The 20,599-nt window shown below is 38.4% G+C and overlaps 1 protein-coding gene across 1 annotated transcript in view; it reads left to right on the forward strand.

Moving 5' to 3' along the window:
* Positions 1-20,599, forward strand: part of SH3RF1 (SH3 domain containing ring finger 1) — a 177,360-nt gene that overhangs the window by 112,586 nt on the left and 44,175 nt on the right. Inside the window, exon 4 of the mRNA XM_053216730.1 lies at positions 1,055-1,150. Within this exon, the coding sequence (XP_053072705.1) occupies positions 1,055-1,150 (96 nt within the window). The remainder of the gene's footprint in view (positions 1-1,054; positions 1,151-20,599) is intronic.

Here is a 20,599-nt window from a genome sequence, read left to right on the forward strand (position 1 = left end):
TGTTTGCCAACTCTTTCTGTGGACCCAGATACACAGGAATATGGCTTATATTTCCTTTCACAAAAAGATAAAATAGTTTTTAAAAATACCTGTGCTTTTAAAAATACCTGGAAGCAGTTTTCTTAAAGTCACAAAAAACTAGACCATTCTTTTTTTTTTTTAATTTTTTTTTAATGTTTATTTATTTCTGACAGAGAGAGAGAGAGAGAGAGAGACAGAGGAAGCATGAATGGGGGAGGGGCAGAGAGAGAGGGAGACACAGAATGCCAAGCCAGCTCCAGGCTCCAGGCTCCGAGCTGTCGGCACAGAGCCTGATGCGGGGCTTGAACTCACACACTGTGAGATCATGACCTGAGCTGAAGTAGGATGCTCAACCGGCTGAGCCACCCAGGCGCCCCTAAAACTAGACCATTCTTATATGAAAGATAATTTTGTTTGATAGTCTGTGTGGTATCATTTTCATATTTATAGCCTAAATTTAATTCTAAGCCACTTTATACAGTATGTGTGCCACTCAGGGATTTTAGCTTACTGAATTATGAATAACAAAATGAAACATCATTACTTCCTTATTTTATACATAAATTTCTTTGCTGAAAGCACACAGGAGTATATCCACTGAATTGATAAAATCCTTTAAAATTTTAAGTAGATAAACACAATAGTGTTTTTTATAAAGAAAAGCAGTAGGATATGCATTTAAAGGTGGGTATTTGGTGTATTATCAGAGAGAATGTGAGAAGAGCCTGAAAGCCAGTCTAAAACGGAAGTTCAAGAGGCTGGGGTGAGTAGCATTTAAGGTTGTAATTTGTGGATCTTAACATAATGAGCAGCCAACCCCTGTATAGAAGGAGTTTATAGTTTTACAACGGTCTGAAAGAACCAACAGGTTGTAGTGGCCACTTAGTTTGTGGCAACATTGGATTCATGTACTAAAGATAGGTCATGGCATTTTGATTCATTTACTCTTGAAACTTGAGCCCCTTTATTGAAAAGGGAAATTAAGTGATGAACTTAATGGGATCAAAGAGACTAATGTTTGCTGTTTCTTCAGGATGATGTTCTGACTGTGATCCGCAGAGTGGATGAAAACTGGGCTGAAGGAATGCTGGCAGACAAAATAGGAATATTTCCAATTTCATATGTTGAGGTAAGTTAATCTGTAGAAAATTCAAACATGTTAGTATTCAGCTTAGTAAACAAATCTTAATTATGCAATTTGGGTATTACGAAGTCCTTAACAGTCATTTTGCAATATGTACACACAGCAAATTCTTAGGTTGTGCACCTTAAAGGAATACAGTATTATATGTCAATTATATCACAGTAAAACTGGGGTAAAAAAAGAAAGACAAAAACCTAGAAGGAGAAGGAGGAAGTGGGGAAGGAGAAGGAGGAAATGGGGAAGGAGAAGAAATCATTGTTTTCACAACACAAAACATCAGGAATGCCCTGTTCCAGATCACTGGATGGATTAGGAAGAATTCCTCCATCCACCTACAGTTACTGAAGACTATGAAATGTTTGAAACTCTTTACCTTATCCCCCTGCCAAAAGCATTCCTGTGTCTTGTTAAATGTTACTGTATGCTTCCTGTCAGTACCTATATTGTTTGCAGGTGTTCTGTTTGCCAGCTTTGGTTGATAACGTTCTGAGTGAGGTGGGAAGTGAGTGTATCTGTGTACCTATTTCTTTCCTTATCTGCCACGTCATCAGAACCAGAATGGTGATTTGCAGAGTAGGCCTCTAATAAACAAGAAGTAAGTGAATGAATCTTCCCCCATGTCATCCCAGCAACACCTTAGTCCCTTCTCCCTTTTTAATCAGCTTTACCCAGAAAGGTTACGGCCAGCCTGACTCAGTGAAATCTTTATAGACAGTATCTATAAAGTAACACGGCTCTATTATTTAAAGAATAGCACAAATTAAAAATGAAATAGGATATGACAGTTTACAAGAGGCCTACATCATGTATCATAAGCATTCATGTCCTTTAGTTATAAGAATTTCTTGCTGAAAATTGAAGGCATTTTTAAAGAATGAGACACAGCCCAAACAACCATAAAGAGTTAGCTGAGGTCACAGAAGGATTCTGGAAGATGGGAGTTCTTAGCGCATATCTGTGTGATGGATAAATAAGGGTTAACCAAGAGGAATGGAAGAAGAACATTTTTATGGCAGGAAGAACATCCATGCAGGAAGACTGGAATGTGCAACAGCCAAAAAGTAAGAGAGAACACCGATTGTTTGGGGGAACTGAAAGTAATTCTGTTGCTTAAGATATTAAAGCATGTATCTGAAGCATATGAGAAGGAAAAACCACCAGCACTTATTTTCTCATCTTTTTATCTGAGGCATTTGTTTTGGCATGATTTTGAAAACTAAAATGACAAATTGTGTCATTGTAGTTAGCACTCAATTTTTCCCATAGACAGTAAGATTGCCAAAGATTTCATTAAAAATCAGTTTGACTACTGTATACCCATGGAAAAATAATTCAAACCATGTATGAGCCTTGAATTTTATCCATACCCTTCAAATGTTCCTATTTATTGAAATATTTTTTTCTCCTTTGAAAGTAAACAACAGGAAAAAAATTCTTACATCTCAGGCAATCCTTTCTGTACATTATTTATATATATTCTAGCTGTGGATCATGGAAAATTATAAGCATTTCCAAGTATTTGAATAGTTACACTGAAAAGCATGGGTAAGCACAAGATTAGTAATGAAAGCCTGTCTTTACTTGTTAGGTATTATCAATATTACATGCCAATACTTGGTTTGTGATGCATGAAAAAGGATTGCTATACTTTTGTTACTGAGCAGGTGTAGAATTGTGCAGATAGGCGTAAAAGATCCACCCCCGGCAAATCCAGAGTCACTGTGAGTCACTTGGGTCATTAGAATTATTTATTCTAACTTAAGTTGGAAAGATAAACATCTACCCAGTGGAAGGTTTTTTCATTCTTCTGCCTCCTTTCTTTCAAATGAGTATTTTTCTCATTTGAACCAGAATTTTGCCATTTGAGACACAATAAACAAATCATCTATCTCTAAGAGACTATGAACATTTCTTTGATGTCAGGCCATCAGATTGAAGTCTCTGGTAGGAGCAGAGCATCTGGGGATTAGTAACACCTGGTTTAGCCTTTAGGGGAATTGAGGGGAGGCAGATTTCAATAGGAACTTACCAAAATTCAACTATTTAAATAAAGTATAGACTGTCTTACAAGACAATCTTAGATGGGGTAAAGCCAGTTATAAGGAATCAAAAACAGAGCCTTTTTCCTGAATAATGGCCTTTCTCTTGCTCTGTAAACCACTTCAGGGTCCAGACTGTCCCCAGTATAAAAATAGGCTGTGTTATAAAAATCCATTTGTAAATAATTTTCTTATCTCTTATAAATATACATTTAAGTCTCCATGGTTGTTAAGTGATTTTGCTTTTTCCACAGTGCTCCAAAAACTGTTACCCCCCAAGAAGTTCTGGGAGGATCACATGTATAACATATTTTGAAGGGTCTGGCATGTTGAGTTTTATGCATAGTGGTTTGGAGCTCAGATTAGTCTGTAATCCAGAATATGCCAGAGTATAGTATGATCAAATAAAAGAATCTCACCACCACATATAATGAGAGAAATGAGTTCACAATTGAATTCTGAGTCCCAGAGTGACATCTTTGATCTCAGCAAAAGCTGGAACTCCCCCTCAACTCCTAGCTGGTTGGCTTTGATAATGGAAATGTTCAAGGAACTTGGTTGCGGCAGAAACTCTAAACAGGATGGGTCTGAGGATAGGATTGTGGCCCTGAAGTAGAACCATGGGGTCAGAGGTTCAGCTGTGGAATTAGAGGGTAGGGTAAATTGAAAGGAGCTGAGCATTAGAGGTCGGTAAAGAGAATTGAGTGGGAGGATTGAGATAGAAATAGAAATGCTGTTCGAATAGTTTGCCTTCCCTTTTTGTCTTCAGTTGTCCTTTCTCTTCTCCCTCCACATCCCATAACTGTGTACTACAGTCTGTATCTGTATTAGAATAAGGTGATAAAATGGTATAGCAACTTGCAAGCAAATGGCCCCTTATTAAAGTACAAAATTCTTCAAGTTTTGAACACAGAAGGAGCCTCTGGTTGAGGGGAATGAGTAGGGCAAAAAATGGCCCTATAAAGGTCCTTGAATTTATCACTTGGAGCCTTTGTTTAAGCTCCTAAGATTGGGGTTGAGTCATAGAGGTTGTGGATTCTATTCTGCTTAAATAGGATCTGCCTAGACTTGAGCAAGCTGGAAAGTCATGAGGGGTAGGGGTCTCTTAGGGAAATCTGGGGAATTCTTGAAGACACCATGCCAGAATATGTATAAAGGGTGTATTTGTCAAGGACTGAATGCAGCTTAAAAAAAGAAACCAGTAGCTTTTTTCTTTATTTGTTAAAAAATACCAGTCTTCTGTAAGATAGGATGGAAGACTTTAACAATGTCTTTAATTCAGAGCTGACTCATTCAAGTTTAGCAGTCATTTGAACAAGTATGACATGATTCTTAGCAAGCAAAAAAGTTTGAATGAAGTAACTGCTAAATGTGGGATTTGGGATGTTTTTCAACCATTGTGTATTGTAGACTCTGGTGAACTATAAATTTTATTATCATTTTATGTTGGTTCTTATTCATTTGAATATCAATTGTCCAGTTTTTTTAACAGCAACCAAAATATTTAATTATTTAGCAACCTGTGCCTCTGCCATGGATATAATATAAAAATAAGCATTCCTTTTGTGCAGATGGCATGAAGTAGGTATGCCCAATAGAAAACTATTTTTACTCTTAAGTCACTATCAGAATTAAGGGCTATGTTTCTTGTTTTTTAGATCTGTGATCAAATGTCACTTCTTCTGACAAACTTTTCCTCACTACCTTATCTACAGTAGTTCCTTTTCATCTGCTTGCTTTACCTCACACATTTGGTGGTATGATTGTGGAGAAAAACTTGTGCCCTGAATCCAGATGACTGGAATCAAGTTTTCACTCTACCACTAACTGACTTTGGGCCTCTTCTTTAATTTGTAAAATAGAACCACTTCCTAGGGTGGTTTCATTCCAATGATACTTCCAAGCAGTGCCTTAGCACCTATTAAGAGCTGTATAAGTGATAGCTGTGATTATTATCACCATTGTTATTATTCCTTTAATAATTTATTTGTTCATGTGGTTACTGTCTCCTAACTCTGCCTGCTCTCAGTAGAAAGTGAGCTCCTGACAGCAGCACCTTGTCTTCATTCTGGTTTACCTTGGTCTCCTGAGGTCCTTGTACAGCATCTGCCCATAGTAGACTCTCAATAACTATTGGTTGTTAGTTGCTCATTTATACAACCTAGGCATACATTTCATATATTTCATCATTGATTTATCTTAGTGTTATTTTAGGAAGTTCTGTTTCTCAAAGCTGAAAGGTTTGTTGTGTTACCTTAGTGAGACCTTTTTTTTAATGAGGCTAGGTGAGGGTTTGGTTGTGTCTAGCATTTTTCCAGACCAAATAATAGTAGCCATATTCTGTGGGTTAGATTTTGAAGCCTCTACTAATTATTTATCTTTAACATACAGAAAATCCCCAAATACTTTCTGGATGAATTTTCACCTGCTTGGGATTATTCCTTTGGCTTACTTTGAGCAGAGTTAGGGTGGTCTTGTTGTCAAGGATCCTCATTTTTTTAAAATAACTTTTTTGAGTTATAAGTGACATACAGTAAACTGCACATATTTCAAGTATACAACTTGATGAGGTGTTATTTGTTGTGTTCAACTTTTAGAAGCAACCCATAGGCGAATCTTGGGACATGTTTCTGTGGCTAGGGAATAGAATGAAGTGTTATCAGCCTTAACAGTGGAAAATCATATGTGCAGGTCTCAGAGGGCACAAGTGGCCTTAAGGAATGCTAGCTTCCTCCTCTACAGAGTTGGGGAATTGGGAAATCTCATCTGTGCTCCAGGAAGAAGTAGAGGTTTAGATACATAGTTTGAAGTTGCCAAGGTGACTGACCCTTGGAGGAGCTCAGAATAGCAATAACTTTCTTTCTTAACCTAAAGCCTTTCCTCTAGAGAATAATGAGATCAAAAGACCAAAATAATAGTTCTTGATTTAATATCAGAGAGAGTTGCTTGAGCAGTATAAAAAGATATTCTATCATCTGTATTTTTGAGTGTATTCTTTTTCTTTAAAATTACAAAATAAATTGTTCAGTTAATTGAAATCATTTTGTAAAAAAGAAATGCAGGAAAGTTAGGGGGAAGTTGGAGAGAATAACTATACTGCTTGGCATTCAAACTTCCCCTTCTATTCCGAAGTAAATTAATTTTTATAAAAGAAATTTAGAGAAATTGTTGGAAAGTCAGAAGGGCAGAATTACTGTGTTGCTTACCACACTTCTTCCTTCAATTCTGAAATAAATTAATTTTTACAAATGAAATTTAGAGATATTGTTGAGAAATCAGTAAGGGAGAATTACTCTGATGCTTGGCATTGTACTTTTGTCGATTGAGAAATACAGCAAGACTGAAGGGCAAACCAAAAGTTTTTATTTGGGGTCTGAGAATTATAATTCAAGAGACACAGATTTGAGCAGGAATTGAAAATGTGTTCCAAAGTTGGGAGAAAAGAGGAGGGCTTTTAAACGCAAGAGGGGATTTCCAGTAAAGCCACATAAATTGTTTGTCAAGTATTATGATTGGTGCTGACAGGTTGAAGCTATTCTTATCTGGCCATGATTGGTTGCTAAGGGCTATCATGAAGCAAAAAGTCCATTTCTAAGTAAAAGAAAAAAGTTCATTTCTCTTGAAATGGCAGAGTTGCAGCTGGTACTCCAGGATGCTTGTGGTTTGGCAGTGACCTATATTTTGAAGTTCATCTTTTCTTTCAGGTGGGAACATGCATAAATGTCCTTAATGGCCTCCCAGCTCCATTTTAAATAGCTCTCCTGGCAAGACTGACTCCATTTTGATGCTTCTTTCACATTTCTCCCCCTTTCATCAAAATCTTTCCTCAACTAATAGGTCATCCAACATTGGTATAGGTGTCCTCTGCACTAGGAAGGCTAGTTTTTAGAAAGTCACATCCCACAGAGGAGGGAAACTAGAGGCAGGGTGTTTGGTCTGTTTGAGGAGAGCTTGTGACCACAATTATGCAACAGGGAGGTTTTCAGGAGACAAAGCTTAGGCACTGTCTTTACTTGAGCAGTTTATCAAATTTATGATGGGAGCATGAGGAAGTCCACATGAGTAGGCTTGGCGTACCATTTGAAGCCTTTGAGCAATGATTTTTGTTTCCTGAGTTGTACAACACTGAGAAATGCAGAGTTAATAGTTGCATTAAGACAACGAGATTAATAAAACAGTGAGTAATATTATTTGTGGCCCCATTCTTAGGATGGTCCCCATCCCAATTGGAAGCCAGCTGAATAAATATGGAAATCTAAGGTTAAACAAGCTTGTTATTCCAGGGGAGGGAGTTCCTTTTAGGGGTTTGGTGGGTTTGAAAAGCTTAGTTGTTTCCCATTCCACCTGGCTGGATGCATTAACCCAGGTGCAACAGGAAGTATTTATGATAGCACACATCCCTCCTTGGGCATCCAACAGGTAGTCTAAAGCTATGTTGTTGTCAAGGACCACACAGGAGGGAAAATCTAAAGATTTCTTTTGAGCTCTAATGGCTCTGGAAGTTGATCTGGCCATTCTGTTTATAGTTTGGGATAGGTTTCATATCATGTATTTGTTCCATGCAGGTACTATCCCAGGCCAGGAACTAAAAATTTTCCCAAACTAGGCTGTTTCTAAAGAGTTGACCCCCAAACTAGGTTGTCGGTTTTGGGAGTGGCCACACCTGTTGTCCTCATTCAGAGGGATTTTCATCAGGTTAACCTTTAATTATATTAAGGACTCTCTTTTGTCTTCCTGGTTTCTGGGAACCTTGAGTTATTAATTTAAGAATTGTGAATGGAGTTATTATATAACCCAGGAGACATTTTCCAAGGAGTCTGTCTAAACAATTGAATGTCTGTGGTTTATTTTTATATGCACAGACAAATGTGTCCTGAGGGTACACAAAGTACACCTGCTAGTGTATGGTTATTTATAGATTTGTTTACCAGTATGGAAGAGGGTTTATGATCAAATGAGAGATCTGTATGTAGTTTAGTGTAATTATTTTTTCAGGAATTGAGTGGCTTGTTTGCCCAGCCTATAGATCTCATTTCTAGTTGTTAGAAGGTGTTACATAGAGGGTCAGGGCAAGATATACAGAAGGATATCTATTTTTGATTCAAGCCATTGATAAAGGAGGGCTCATGGATATCGTTGGTACTCCGTTAGACAGGGGGACCCAAAATCATGGGGTATGTTTTGCCTGGCAGCAAAACTATCTTGACACAGTAAGTGGAGCTTGAAGGGGTTGTTTGATTTGTGGTACAATTCAGAAGGGATGAAAAATTATTGACAGGTATAACAAAGTTACCATAGAGTTGGTAAGGGGCTTATGATGATATGTCCAACAATTAGATAAGTCTCTTATTTTGGCCATAGACTGGGATAACCAAATAAGGGTATTTTTATGCCAAATTTCCCTGTGGACTAAGGACAGAATGAATAGGATCAGAAAAATCATCCTTGGGTATAGTAAAATCAGAACCCTTTAAACAGAGTTAAACAATTGAAACCAGGAGGAAAAAGAAGAATCAAGTGGAGTACAGTTATTGCTGTAACAAGGAGTAGGATACCAAATATTTCATGAATGTTTATTGGCTAAAGGGTTTAATATACAGGCCTGGTCCAGATTCTTGGGAAGCAGTCTGTATCAGGTGTCATATGCTTCTAATCCTGGCTGAGTAGTCTTCAAGATGGTCCTGGGCTGTCTGGAGCCTTTAAATGTAAGGTCCCCAGTGGCTTCAGATGACCATTCAGGAGCTGATGCACTTTTAAAATGAATCTATGCATCAGTACCCTTGAGTTTAGCAGTACAGAGATTGGTTAATAATGCTTGGTATGGTCCTTTGGCTGTGAGGTATCTTCCTGGAGATGACGTTTCCAATAAACATCATCACCAGGTTACAGGTCATGGTAATGTATGTCTTTGTCTTCTGGGAGCATGCTGTGAAAAGGTTGCTCTATGAGCTATAAGTTAGTTTATGAGTTCCTTGCTGTAGATTAAAAGGTCTCCTTTTCGGAAAGCTGGTTCATATATTCCTTCCATCTAGCCTCATAGGTCTGCCAGTGATTAGTTCAAAGGGTGACAACCTGCTTTTTCCTGTTGAGCGACACCAAGGGCAGAGCTCTGGGCCTAAGCACTTTAAAGGATTCTATGGGTTTTGCCAATTGATTTTTGATAATCCTGTTGGTGCATTCCACCAGTCCTGAGTACTGGGGATGGTAAACACAATGAAAATGTAGGATGTGCCAGATTTTACAGATTGAATTACCTGACCAGTGAAATGGAAACCTCTGTCATTAGGGAGTTCTGAGGGAATTCTACAAATGAGAATATTTTTTTCCCAATAGTATTTTGCTCACTGATGAGGCTGTGGCTCTGTGGTATGGAAATGCTTCTACCCAGTGAGAAAGCATACGGATCATTACCAATACAAATTTGTATCCCTAAGAAGGCTGCAGCTGGATGAGATCCATTTGCCACATAACAAAGGGACCTAAGATAGGGAAAATATTCCATAGAGGTATGAATGGGTTTTTAGGGGTTTATTTTGAACAAATTTGTTATTTCTGGTATACTTGGGAACCGACTTTGAGAGACAGCTTCCAGTAGTACTGATTTCCCCATAAGATCATTTTGTCAGTGTTCCAATCGTTAAAAGTCATGATATACATTTATTGTTAATACTTGTTTCTCTGCAGACAGTCAGGGAAGACTGGCCATCCACTTGGACCTACCCATAAATTTCTTTTTGGTTTAAATTTGCATTCTTGTTCAACACATTTTTTCTTACTTTGTTGTGCAGCCAAATATGCTGTTAGAAGTTGGTCCTTCATATTGATAAAAGACTCAGCCAAGGTTAAGGATGCCCTGATTATCATAGGGGCTAAATTTAGGGCTGCTCTCCTGGCAGATGCATCAGCCAAATGCTTTTCTCTTGTTTGTCATAGAGTGTGTTGGAGTTTTTGGTTTTTGTAGGGTAGAGATTTAGGTAGTTGAATGGCTCCTAAAAGGTTTAAAACATAAGCGCTATTTTTTTTTTTTTAAATCTTCTGTCCAGAGGAGGTCAGAAAACCTTTTGTTTTAAAAATAATACAACGTCATGGACAACACCAAAGGCATATTGGCTGTCAGTATAAATATTGGCAGTTTTATTTTTGGATAAGATGCAAGCTTGACTTAATGCATGAAGTTCTGCCTGTTGGGTAGAAGTTGCTTGGGGCATTGAGTCAGCTTCAGTTGTTCCATTTAAGGATACAATTTTGTAACCAGCCTGATATTGACTTGTTTATTCTTTTAGGTAAGATCCATCAGCAAACCAAATTAATTCAATATTTTTAAGAGGGGTTCCTGTAAATCAATTAAGAGTCAACAGTTACATTTCTCTCTCATGAACAAAAGGGAAAAAGGTAATCAATAGGGTGCCTCAGGGCAGGAAGGTTATATAGGCTCTGTGCTTTATCTTATTAAAGGCTTCCTGAGATCCTTCTGCCCATGTAAAGGTCTCTGTTTGGTCAGTGTAAGAAGGGAATAGAAGGGCTAAGCCATGGTAGAGAAATTTAGGATATAATTTCTACAACATCCTGCCAACCCTAAAAACCCTCTGAATTGTCTTTTGGTTTTAGGGGCAAGAAGGCACGAGATACCTTGAAATCTTTTGGGATCCAGAGAAGGCCATGGTCAGTGATCAAATGTCCCAGATATTTAACTTGGGATTTATAGGATTGAAGTTTTTCTTTAGATACTTTGTGTCTCCTTTTTGCTAGTTCTTGAAGGAGATGGAATTTGTTTTTGAGAAATGCCTCTCCAGAAGTTGAACACGGGGGTCATCTACATATTATAGAAGGGAGGACTGATATCGAAATTCTTTATTGATGATAAAGATTGTAGAAAAATAGGTTGGACTCTCAGTGTATCCCTGAGACATTACTGTCCAAGGGTACTTGTCCTTCCCAAGTGAAAGCAAATAGGAACTACCTTCTAGAATTGATAGGAATACTGAAAAAGGCACTACACAGATACATGACTCCAAAGAATTTACTTTCTGGTCATATGACTTAAAGAAAGTTGTGAGGATTAGACACGACTGGGTGCTGAGGTATAACTGTGTTGTTTATTGCTTTCAGATCTTGGACAAACCTCCATTCCCTTCCAAGAGGTTTTTGGACAAGATAGGAGTATTTCAAGAACTTGTATGAGGAACTGTGAGACCTTGCTTAATGTATTCCTCAATAATGGGCTCAATTCCTTGAGTAGCATCTACATTTAAAGGGTATTGGTGAATATTAAGCAGGGGCTTATTTTCCTCAATTTATATTTGTATTGGTAGTATATAATGAATGTACCCAATGTCAGTTGCATTTTATCTATCTATCTATCTATCTATTTATCTATCTATCTATCTATCTATTTATTTTTAAGTAGGCTTCACACCCAGCATGGAGCCCAACGCAGGGTCTGAACTCATAACCCTGAGACAACCTGAGCTAAGATCAAGAGTCATCCACTTAACTGACTGAGCCACCCAGGTGCCCCTCTGTTTTGATTTTAGACCATATTTCGGGTGGAATGGAATCTAGGAAGGGATTTGGTTCAATTATAGTGCCTGAGAAGACTGTGATAGCTATGGACAAGTCTTCTTGAGGATTGTCAATTGGAGATGTAAAAACTGTCTTTAGAGAAAAAAAAAATGTGAGCTTTGTATGCCTCAGGGATATTTCGTCCTAGGAGGTGAATAGAGGCAGAGGGAACTAAAAGGAATTGATGAGTTCCTTCATTGGGCTTGTGTTGAAAGAAAAGGAATTTTGAAATGGTCATGGGTTGACTAGAAACACCCACCATTTGTGTAGTTTTAGTACTCCAAGAAAGGGGAAAGGTGAGGCTGGTGGAGATGAGGACTGAGTATATGGCTTTAGTGTCTGTTAGAGCCTTAGTTACCTCATTCCCAATGGGTAAGTCTGTTTTCCCCAGGTAGTCAAAAGCATAGGGAAAAATCCTCTTTCAATCCTCAGGGCATCTCTTCTGTTGGGAGTATTTAGGTTGGAATTCCTGGGAGAAATCATAGTTTCTGAGGCTATTGGTCTTATAGGAGACTTTCACTTGTAAACAAAACTTTTCTTGGTGTCTGGGCTTTTTACAGTAGTGGCAAACCCCTTTAAGGATGGATGGCTTGACTGGTGGATTTTGGAAGATAGATTTGGTTGTTAAATGTTGCATTTGTAAGCTCATTATTTGGGTAGCTTGAATATGGATACTTAACATTTGAATGACTTTTCAATTTTTTCTTTGGATCCTTTGGCTAGTTCAGGCAAGTTGACTAGGTTATAAATATCCATAATGGCCCAGTTAAGTTGCTTAGGTTAAACAAATGTGCTTAGTTCTTCATTTAACCTGTTCAGGAAGGTTGAGTTAAACAGGGTGAGCATTGGAGCGCCTGGGTGGCTCAGTCGGTTAAGCCACTGACTTCAGCTCAGGTCATGATCTCGCGGCCTGTGGGTTCGAGCCCCGCATCGGGCTCTGTGCTGACAGCTCAGAGCCTTGGAGCCTGCTTCGGATTCTGTGTCTCCCTCTCTCTCTGCCCCTCCCCTGCTCATGCTCTGTCTTTCTCTGTCTCTCAAAAATAAGTAAATGTTAAAAAATTAAATAGATAGATAGATAGATAGATAAATAAATAGGTGAGCATTTTATAATTAATTGAATCTAGACAATATTTGTTTTAGATTCTTTCAAGGTGATTAATCATAACTTCCTCAGGTTTTGAGTGAAGTGTTGGGTATTTTCCCAATCAATAATTTTAGGAAAAAGTTTAGGAATCACTATAAAGTATTTTTTTTTTGCTAGTTTGAGAATATTCAATTGGTCAATTGCTCTCCACTTACTGAAATTCTCGAAAGGATTTTTCTAATTTACTCTATGCATTCTTTAGCTCTTCCTTCAGAAGAGCTGAATCTTCAGCATGGACCACTAGATTAAATTCCTTTGCAAAACTTACAGGATTATATTTAGGATCTGGGAACTCTTTAGTAATAGCCCAGAGTTCCATTTTTGTCCAAAGAGTAGAGATCATGGAGGGGGATCCCTGAACCACTTATATTAGGTTTAACCATAAAGGGAGTGGCAAAGGCTGGTGGCTCAGGATCTGAGTCATTAGAGTAAGGAAGTTCAGCTAGTGAAGGATAGAGAGGTGGTGAGCAAGCAGGAGGAGGAGCAAAGGGAATATGAGCAGAGATATCAGAGGAGCCTTTGAAAGACTCCTCCAATTTAGTAAGTCTCTGAAACAGCTCAGAATTAGCCCTGGTTAATTTCAAGTTAGCATTCTGGAGGGAAGCACTTTTGGAAGTATTTATGCATTTAGAGCCCTTGAAATGCCAATGAAAATAGGCTTCCCACTCAGGCTGTTTTGTCTTACAACCTCTTTCAATCGGCTGCACAGATAAACCAATTTAGGAATTTCAAAAGAGCCCCAAGTGAGCCAGTTCAATTGTAAGTTATCCTGAGTAATCATCATTCAGCATGACAAACATTTGTAGGACAAAGGTCCATAGTTTTTATACATAAAGCCAGAGGGAATTCCAGAGGGGACTGATTAGTAGCCTCCTCTTTAGACAGTGAACTACCTATTTTAACAAAGAGTGTGTACGTACCAGAGACACAACAGAAAATCTTCTGTTAGTAAAGGTTGGCAACACAGGACACCAAAACAGAGCCTGAACCTTGACTGAGTTGGGAGGTTCAGGAACAAGAGGACTACTACTGTAACCCAAAACACAGGAGACAACAGAGTGCACTGAACTCTTGTAGGCACCTTACTTGAATCCACAACAGCAGCAGAGGTGGAGGTGAAGGTCAGCTGCTTTGGATCCCACTTCTGACACCACGTAATATCAAATGAGAAATGCAGCAAGACTGAAGGGCAAACCAAAGGCTTTTATCTGGGCTCTGAGAATTGCAATTCTAGTGACACAGATTCGAGCAGGAATTGAAAATGTGTTCTGAAGTGGGGAGAAAAGAAGAGGACTTTTAAAGGCAAAGGGGGAATTTACAATAAAGCTATAAAAATTGTCAAGTAATATGATTGATTCTGAAAAACTGAAGCTATTCTTACCTGTACATGATTGGTTGCTAAGGGCTATCACTAAGCAAAAAGTCCATTCCTAAGTAAAAGAAAAAAAGTTCATTTCTCTTGAAATGGCAGAGTTGCAGCTAGTGCTCCAGGATGCTTGTGGTTTGGCAGTGACCTATATTTTGAAGTTCATCTTTTCTTTCAGGTGAGGACATGCATAAGCCTTACTTCCTTAATGGCTTCCTGGCTTCTTTTTAAATAGCTCTCCTAGCAATACCTACTTCATTTTGATGTTTCTTTCATACTGCCATTTTTAATTCTAATTACTAAATACATTGAAGTAGCTTTTTTTTTTTTTCCTTAGCACAGTGGGTGCATGTTTTGTTATCTTCTGAATGTTATTAGCTTGATACAAGTAATTGTTGCCTTTTCGTTCTGCCACAATGACAGAAGGAAAAATGAGCACTGGTTTCTGAATTTCTAAGGGCAGAGGCAGGTCTCCTCTGGACTGCAGGAACAACTGCTTAATACATATGGCTCGAGGCAACTTGACTAGATTCAATCTGACAAGGAGGCCTTTAAATTAGGTAAGGAACTTTATTTAAGGCAGTTTGCACTCCATCTATTATTCAGTAACCCTTTCTAATTTAAAAGTTTCCTATCAAGAAAACACTCTGGGAGCTGAGATTCTAAAGATCAGTTAATGTTTATTGAATTCTCACTGCATGAATGGGCAGTTTCCAGTACTCTGAGTAGCTTTGGAGAACATAAAAATGCAGGTCTCCTGTGGTGCCTTCATCAGAGACTGAGGATAATGACCAACTGGTGTCTAACATCCACAATGATTCCCCAAGGAACCCTCAAATTACTTAGCCTGGCTGTATCCCCCTGTACATAACCAGGGCCCTCACTAAGTTGATCTACTGATTGTTCCTGGAAAACATAGTTTGGAATTGCTGACTTTACAGCTCATCTGGGATATTTCTTTGTCCAACTATCTGTAGAAAGTTTACTCTTTCTTCAAGGTCCAGGTGAATACTGTCATATTTCATGAAGTCCTTCTTTCCTAATTCTCCTGTGCAGAAACAAAACAGAACAAACAGCTTCCTCCTTGCTTCGAACATCTGTGATACTCAGTTTGTACCATTTTAGATCTGGCACATGCTAAGAATATAATTATGTGTGTAGATGATTTAATGTTTTCCTGTGTTCCTTGGGAGCCACATCTTATATAAAGAATATTTTTAATGATTTTATTTCAGTAATATAATCACATTGTGGAAAAGTTGGAGAGGAAACAAATAACCCTTAGTCCTATCACACATGATTTTGATAAATATTTTTCCATTCTTTCCCCTTATGCTTTAACACATGATTTTGCCATTCTCTATGTTATTATAATACTACTAATCATCAGGGTTTTTACTACATAGTAAACATTCTGGTAGCCAAATCATAATTTAGTTAATTTTTTTCCCCATCTTTTAAACAAGTTAAGTGTCTTGTTTAGGGACACACAGCCAGTAATTGAAAAGCAAACTGTGGTCTCCATTCTGCAGTCCATTGATGCCCCACATTTCTGCCCTGTGCTAGCCTTACAGCACATGGAATACTAGAGTTCCGAATACTGGTATAGAGTCACTGTTATTAGCAAGCTTTGCTTAAAAAGTATGTAGGACATTTTGATTTTTCAGCAAGAATAATGATAGCTTTTTAAATTCTAACACTTAAAAGGTTAATTTTCAGAAATGACTCTTTATTCCACAATTTCAAATATCTGAGGTTGCCTTTTTTTAAGAGAAAAATCACAAATTAATTAAAACCATTATAAGACCTTTTCAATTTTATTAATATTTAAAAATATTATTATATTTCGGTATACATCCTAAATTTGGTGGTAACTAGGCTTTAAGAAACAAATTAGATTCATTTTAATTAACACAGGTTAAGTTCTGTCTTGTATCCTGAAGAAGGTTGAATGGATATTCTACTTTATTCTGCACATTTGTGCACACACGTGGCATATAAATGGCATAAACAGAAGCATCTTGATTATTAAACCACTGAGGAACATGCTTCTCTAAAATGAAATTGAATGTATTTCTGGAAAATTTTTCCTAAGTGTTGTAAAACAGCATTGTCTTTTAAAATAGTGTTTAGTGGCAGTGTGCCTATTAGGTTTCACATGTGTGTGGAGCAAAACTTTCTCTACAGGCTGAGGAGAAGGAAGATCTTAAACAAAAGTGCAAATTCATGATAGTCATTATTCTCAGTATTTTTCTGTATCAGATTCCTTCTTGGTGATTAGCTTTCCTCCCTGTGCCTTACAACCTTCCACCCCTTCTCTCTCTTTCTCTCTCTCTCTCTGTCTCTCACACACTCGCACACACACACACAAACACACATTAGGTACTAGGGCAGGAGAAATAGTCATTCACTAGTTTATTAACTGATTATGTATCACTGTGGAATTTCTGTCAGTGTGTCATTTCACACTGACAAATTATTACTTAGAATTTAATGGCAATTGCATATTCTTAACCTCCTGAGATACCTATTCCAGATGTAGTATTGCTACATCTGGTAATGAGGTCCTTGAAAATAAAATGTATGAGTGGAATGTATCCTTTTGGTTTATAGACATTTCTTATTTGTGGTGTGCATTTGGTGAACGAATACCACCAAAAGAGACCCACACAAAACCTAGAGTATTAGAGTCAGTGGGCACAGAGAACTGAACTGAGCCCAACTTCTAAATAACCATTGGTCTCAGTCCTTGACACCATAGTAAGATTGTAGACCTGTTGTTTCAGAAGTAACAGGTATGACTGACTCTTTAGCTTTAACCGTCAGGGTAGAGCTTTCCCCTCTCTCTCTCTCTCTCTGAATTCTTCTGCATATTTGCTGCTCACAGTCTCCCCGTCATCTTGATGGATGAAGTGTTTCTTTTCCTTTTAGTTTCTGTCTCCTCCTCCCAAACCTTTCATTCTCCAGGAACTTGGTCCCATCATATGTATCTTTTCTGTTCTGCAGTTCAGTTATTTGCTTTCCTCCTGGCTTCCCCTTTATGTAGGGAAATGAGCAGCTTTTTGCTCACCTCAAAACTATTTTCCTTGCCTGCACTCCCTTCACGTTATGATTCTACCTCTTTCCTTCCTTTCCCTGCCAAAATTCTCATAAGAATCACTTATACCTGCTCAGTGCCTCTGTTTTCCGATTACCTACTGTTAGGCTTTGGCTACTTCAGTCCCAGAAACTGCCCTCCTGGCTGCCAACTAACTGCCTTTTCGTAGCTCTCATTTTGTTGTTTTATTCTCCCTGGGACATCTACCACGATTTTTTCTTTTCCCCCCATAATATTAACCATCACAACCACTATTCTTGATCTCCCTGTAACTACTTGCCTTTTTCATTTCTGGCATATTGGTTGGTTGGTCTGGGAAACTTTGCAAGGCCTTTCTGTAGCCCTAAATTCTTTTTTTTTTTTTTTAATTTTTTAATAAAAAGTTTATTTATTATTTTTGGGAAAGAGCGAGAGTATGTGCTCATGAACCATGAAATCATGACCTGAGCCAAACCAAGAGTCGGACACTTACCCAACTGAGCCACCCAGGTGCCCCTGTAACCTGAAATTCTGAGTGCCTTTTTGCTTTTCCCTCCTGCTTCTGCTATCTTCTGTACTTTTTCTTCCCTAGTTAGACAATGACTCCATATGAATTTTATGCTTGGCTTACAGAGTGGGTTCGTTTTAATTCATTGTTAAGATGGAAAAATCAGGAAATTTTACATAAGCCTAAATTTCTAGCTTTCCTTAAAAAAAAAAAAAATCAGCTGACACCAGCAAGCAGTTGCCTCTTGAGAGAGGACAGACACTTGCCAATGTACCATACAGTCCACTGCTCCCTGTTGGTCTCATTGAATGAGCTCTGCTGACAGGTGAATTTGCACCTCCTACCCAATGTTAGAAATCCATCGTGCTATTTTCTAGGTTTCTTTTTTCACAAGTCGGGGGTGGGGTTGTTTCTCTCTGTCCCCTTTACCCCACACAGTACTGTGCCTGGCTTATAATAGTCACTCAAAAAACACTTGAATGAGTGAAAGTCTTTATGTTTGATTCTGGTCACCTTGGGCCTGAGGGCTTTATACTTGACAAAGAGGTCTCTGCCTCTGAGTATTTTGAATGGGATGTTTTTGATTTGGGTTGAGAAAAGGTATCACCACTACTTTACATAGGAATAAAACTTTACAGATCATTAAGTCCAACTTCATGTTACATATGACAAATAGGAGACACACATACAAAAAAGTGACTTGCCCAGGGCAATGGAGCATGTGAAGGACCAGCTGGGATCTCTCTGGGAACAGTGAGAATAACTCATATTCATATAGAGCTTTATGGGTTACAGAGCACTTTAACCTGTACTCATTTTTACCTGGGGTATACAGAATTGATATTACCTTCCCTGTTTTATACAGCGAAGGAAACTGAAGCCATGGAATTTAAATGGTCTCCCCAAGAGTACTTGGCCAATGAGGAGAGACTTAGCTCCAACCCAGACCTTTCAACTTTATGTTCAGAGCTTTTCCTGTGGTTTTCTTTTTTTTTTTTAATTTTTTTTTCTTTTTAACATTTATTTATTTTTGAGACAGAGAGAGACAGAGCATGAATGGGGGAGGGTCAGAGAGAGGGAGACACAGAATCTGAAACAGGCTCCAGGCTCTGAGCTGTCAGCACAGAGCCCGACGTGGGGCTCGAACTCACGGACCGCGAGATCATGACTGGAGCCGAAGTCGGCCGCTTAACCGACTGAGCCACCCAGGCGTCTCAATTCCTGTGGTTTTCTTCAACAATCTTTTATACAGCTCCCGCAGCTAAAATTCTGTTTAGGCTTTCAATGAAGTGAACACTCCCTTTGTCCCTTATATTTCAGAATCAGCAACCTGAAAAAGAAAATTCTGGTTTGTTTATTTTTTAACAGCTGGGGCCAACAGAGGTGAGGATAATTAAGCCAGGAGCACCTGGGTGGTTCAGTCAGTTAACCATCCAACTCTTGATTTTGGCTCAGGTCATGATCTCACGGTTCATGGGTTCAAGTCCTCCCCCACTCATGTTCTGTCTTTCTCTGCCAAAATAAACACTTAAAAAAGTAAGCGAGGAGCTAAATAACTGATGTTTCTCACCTTCCTAACTTAGTGCATTGGGGCAGTTACTTTGAAAATCCTTTTCCCCGTAGGATGTCATGAAGGCTGTACTGAGTCTGTGTTCCTCACTGCCCTGCTGGGTAAAGGAGTAACCCTCATTACCAGTGAACAACTTCAGGGCTCACAAGGCTTCACAAACGTGGGCCAGGGGAGGTCAGGGGAGTAGTTTCAGTTGTTCTTTCTCTGTTTGGCAAATCTGTTGTGCTTAATGAGCCTCAGGAGACAGCCATCTTGGGTGTAGTTCCTCTCCCCTTCATCAACTCCTGAGAGTCCAGAGCTGTACTCTTCAATATGTGTAGCTACTGAGAACTTGAAATATGCCTATTCCAGGTTGAGATGTGACATAAGTATACAATACACACTGGATTTCAAAAAATAGAATGTAACTGTTTCAATAATTTTTTTATGTTTATTACATGTTGAGTGATAATGGATAAATTGGACTGAATAAGATATATTAAATTAACTTTACCTGTTATCTTCTTAAATGTGGCTATTAAAAGTTTTAAATTACACACGTGACTCATATTATACTTCAGTTGGACAGTGCTGGTCTAGAGGGAGCCCCTCCTTCCCTTGATAGTTCTAAGAGACTGACATTTTTATTTACTCAACAAATATTTACTGAGCCCTAAATGGAGTTGCTACCTGAGGGAGGCTTTCAGATCAATTTTAAAAGACTTCTGAGTAATCCCTTCAGTCTTTATAAGTATTCCTTTTCTGTGGGGGAGTCTTGTATTATAAATGAAGACTGAGCTTGCTTTTGTATTTCAATCATACAAAAACAAAAATCTTGTTACCTAAATTGCAGGGAAGAATACAAGACTAATGGAAATACAAATTCTTCATTGCTACTATGTGAAAAGATTTTGCAAAGGACTGTAATGTGAGGCAAAATATTTTTGTTTCTGCTAAGAGGAGGTAAATGGCATGAATTTACATCCTGTAACATTCATTCACTGGTATTCAAAGTGTCTAACTCTCTGGGGAAGGAACACTGGACCTTGTGATGTAGCAGAACACTGAAGTTCTTTTAAAGCATAGCTTTGTGAAGGTGCATTTCAAGCCAATGAGGAAAAAGTGGACTATTAGATAAACAGTGATGGACCAGCTCCTGAGCCACGTGGAAAAAAACATAGCACAATCCT

The sequence above is a fragment of the Acinonyx jubatus genome, chromosome B1, assembly GCF_027475565.1.
Source record: "Acinonyx jubatus isolate Ajub_Pintada_27869175 chromosome B1, VMU_Ajub_asm_v1.0, whole genome shotgun sequence".
Classification (NCBI taxonomy): domain Eukaryota; kingdom Metazoa; phylum Chordata; class Mammalia; order Carnivora; family Felidae; genus Acinonyx; species Acinonyx jubatus.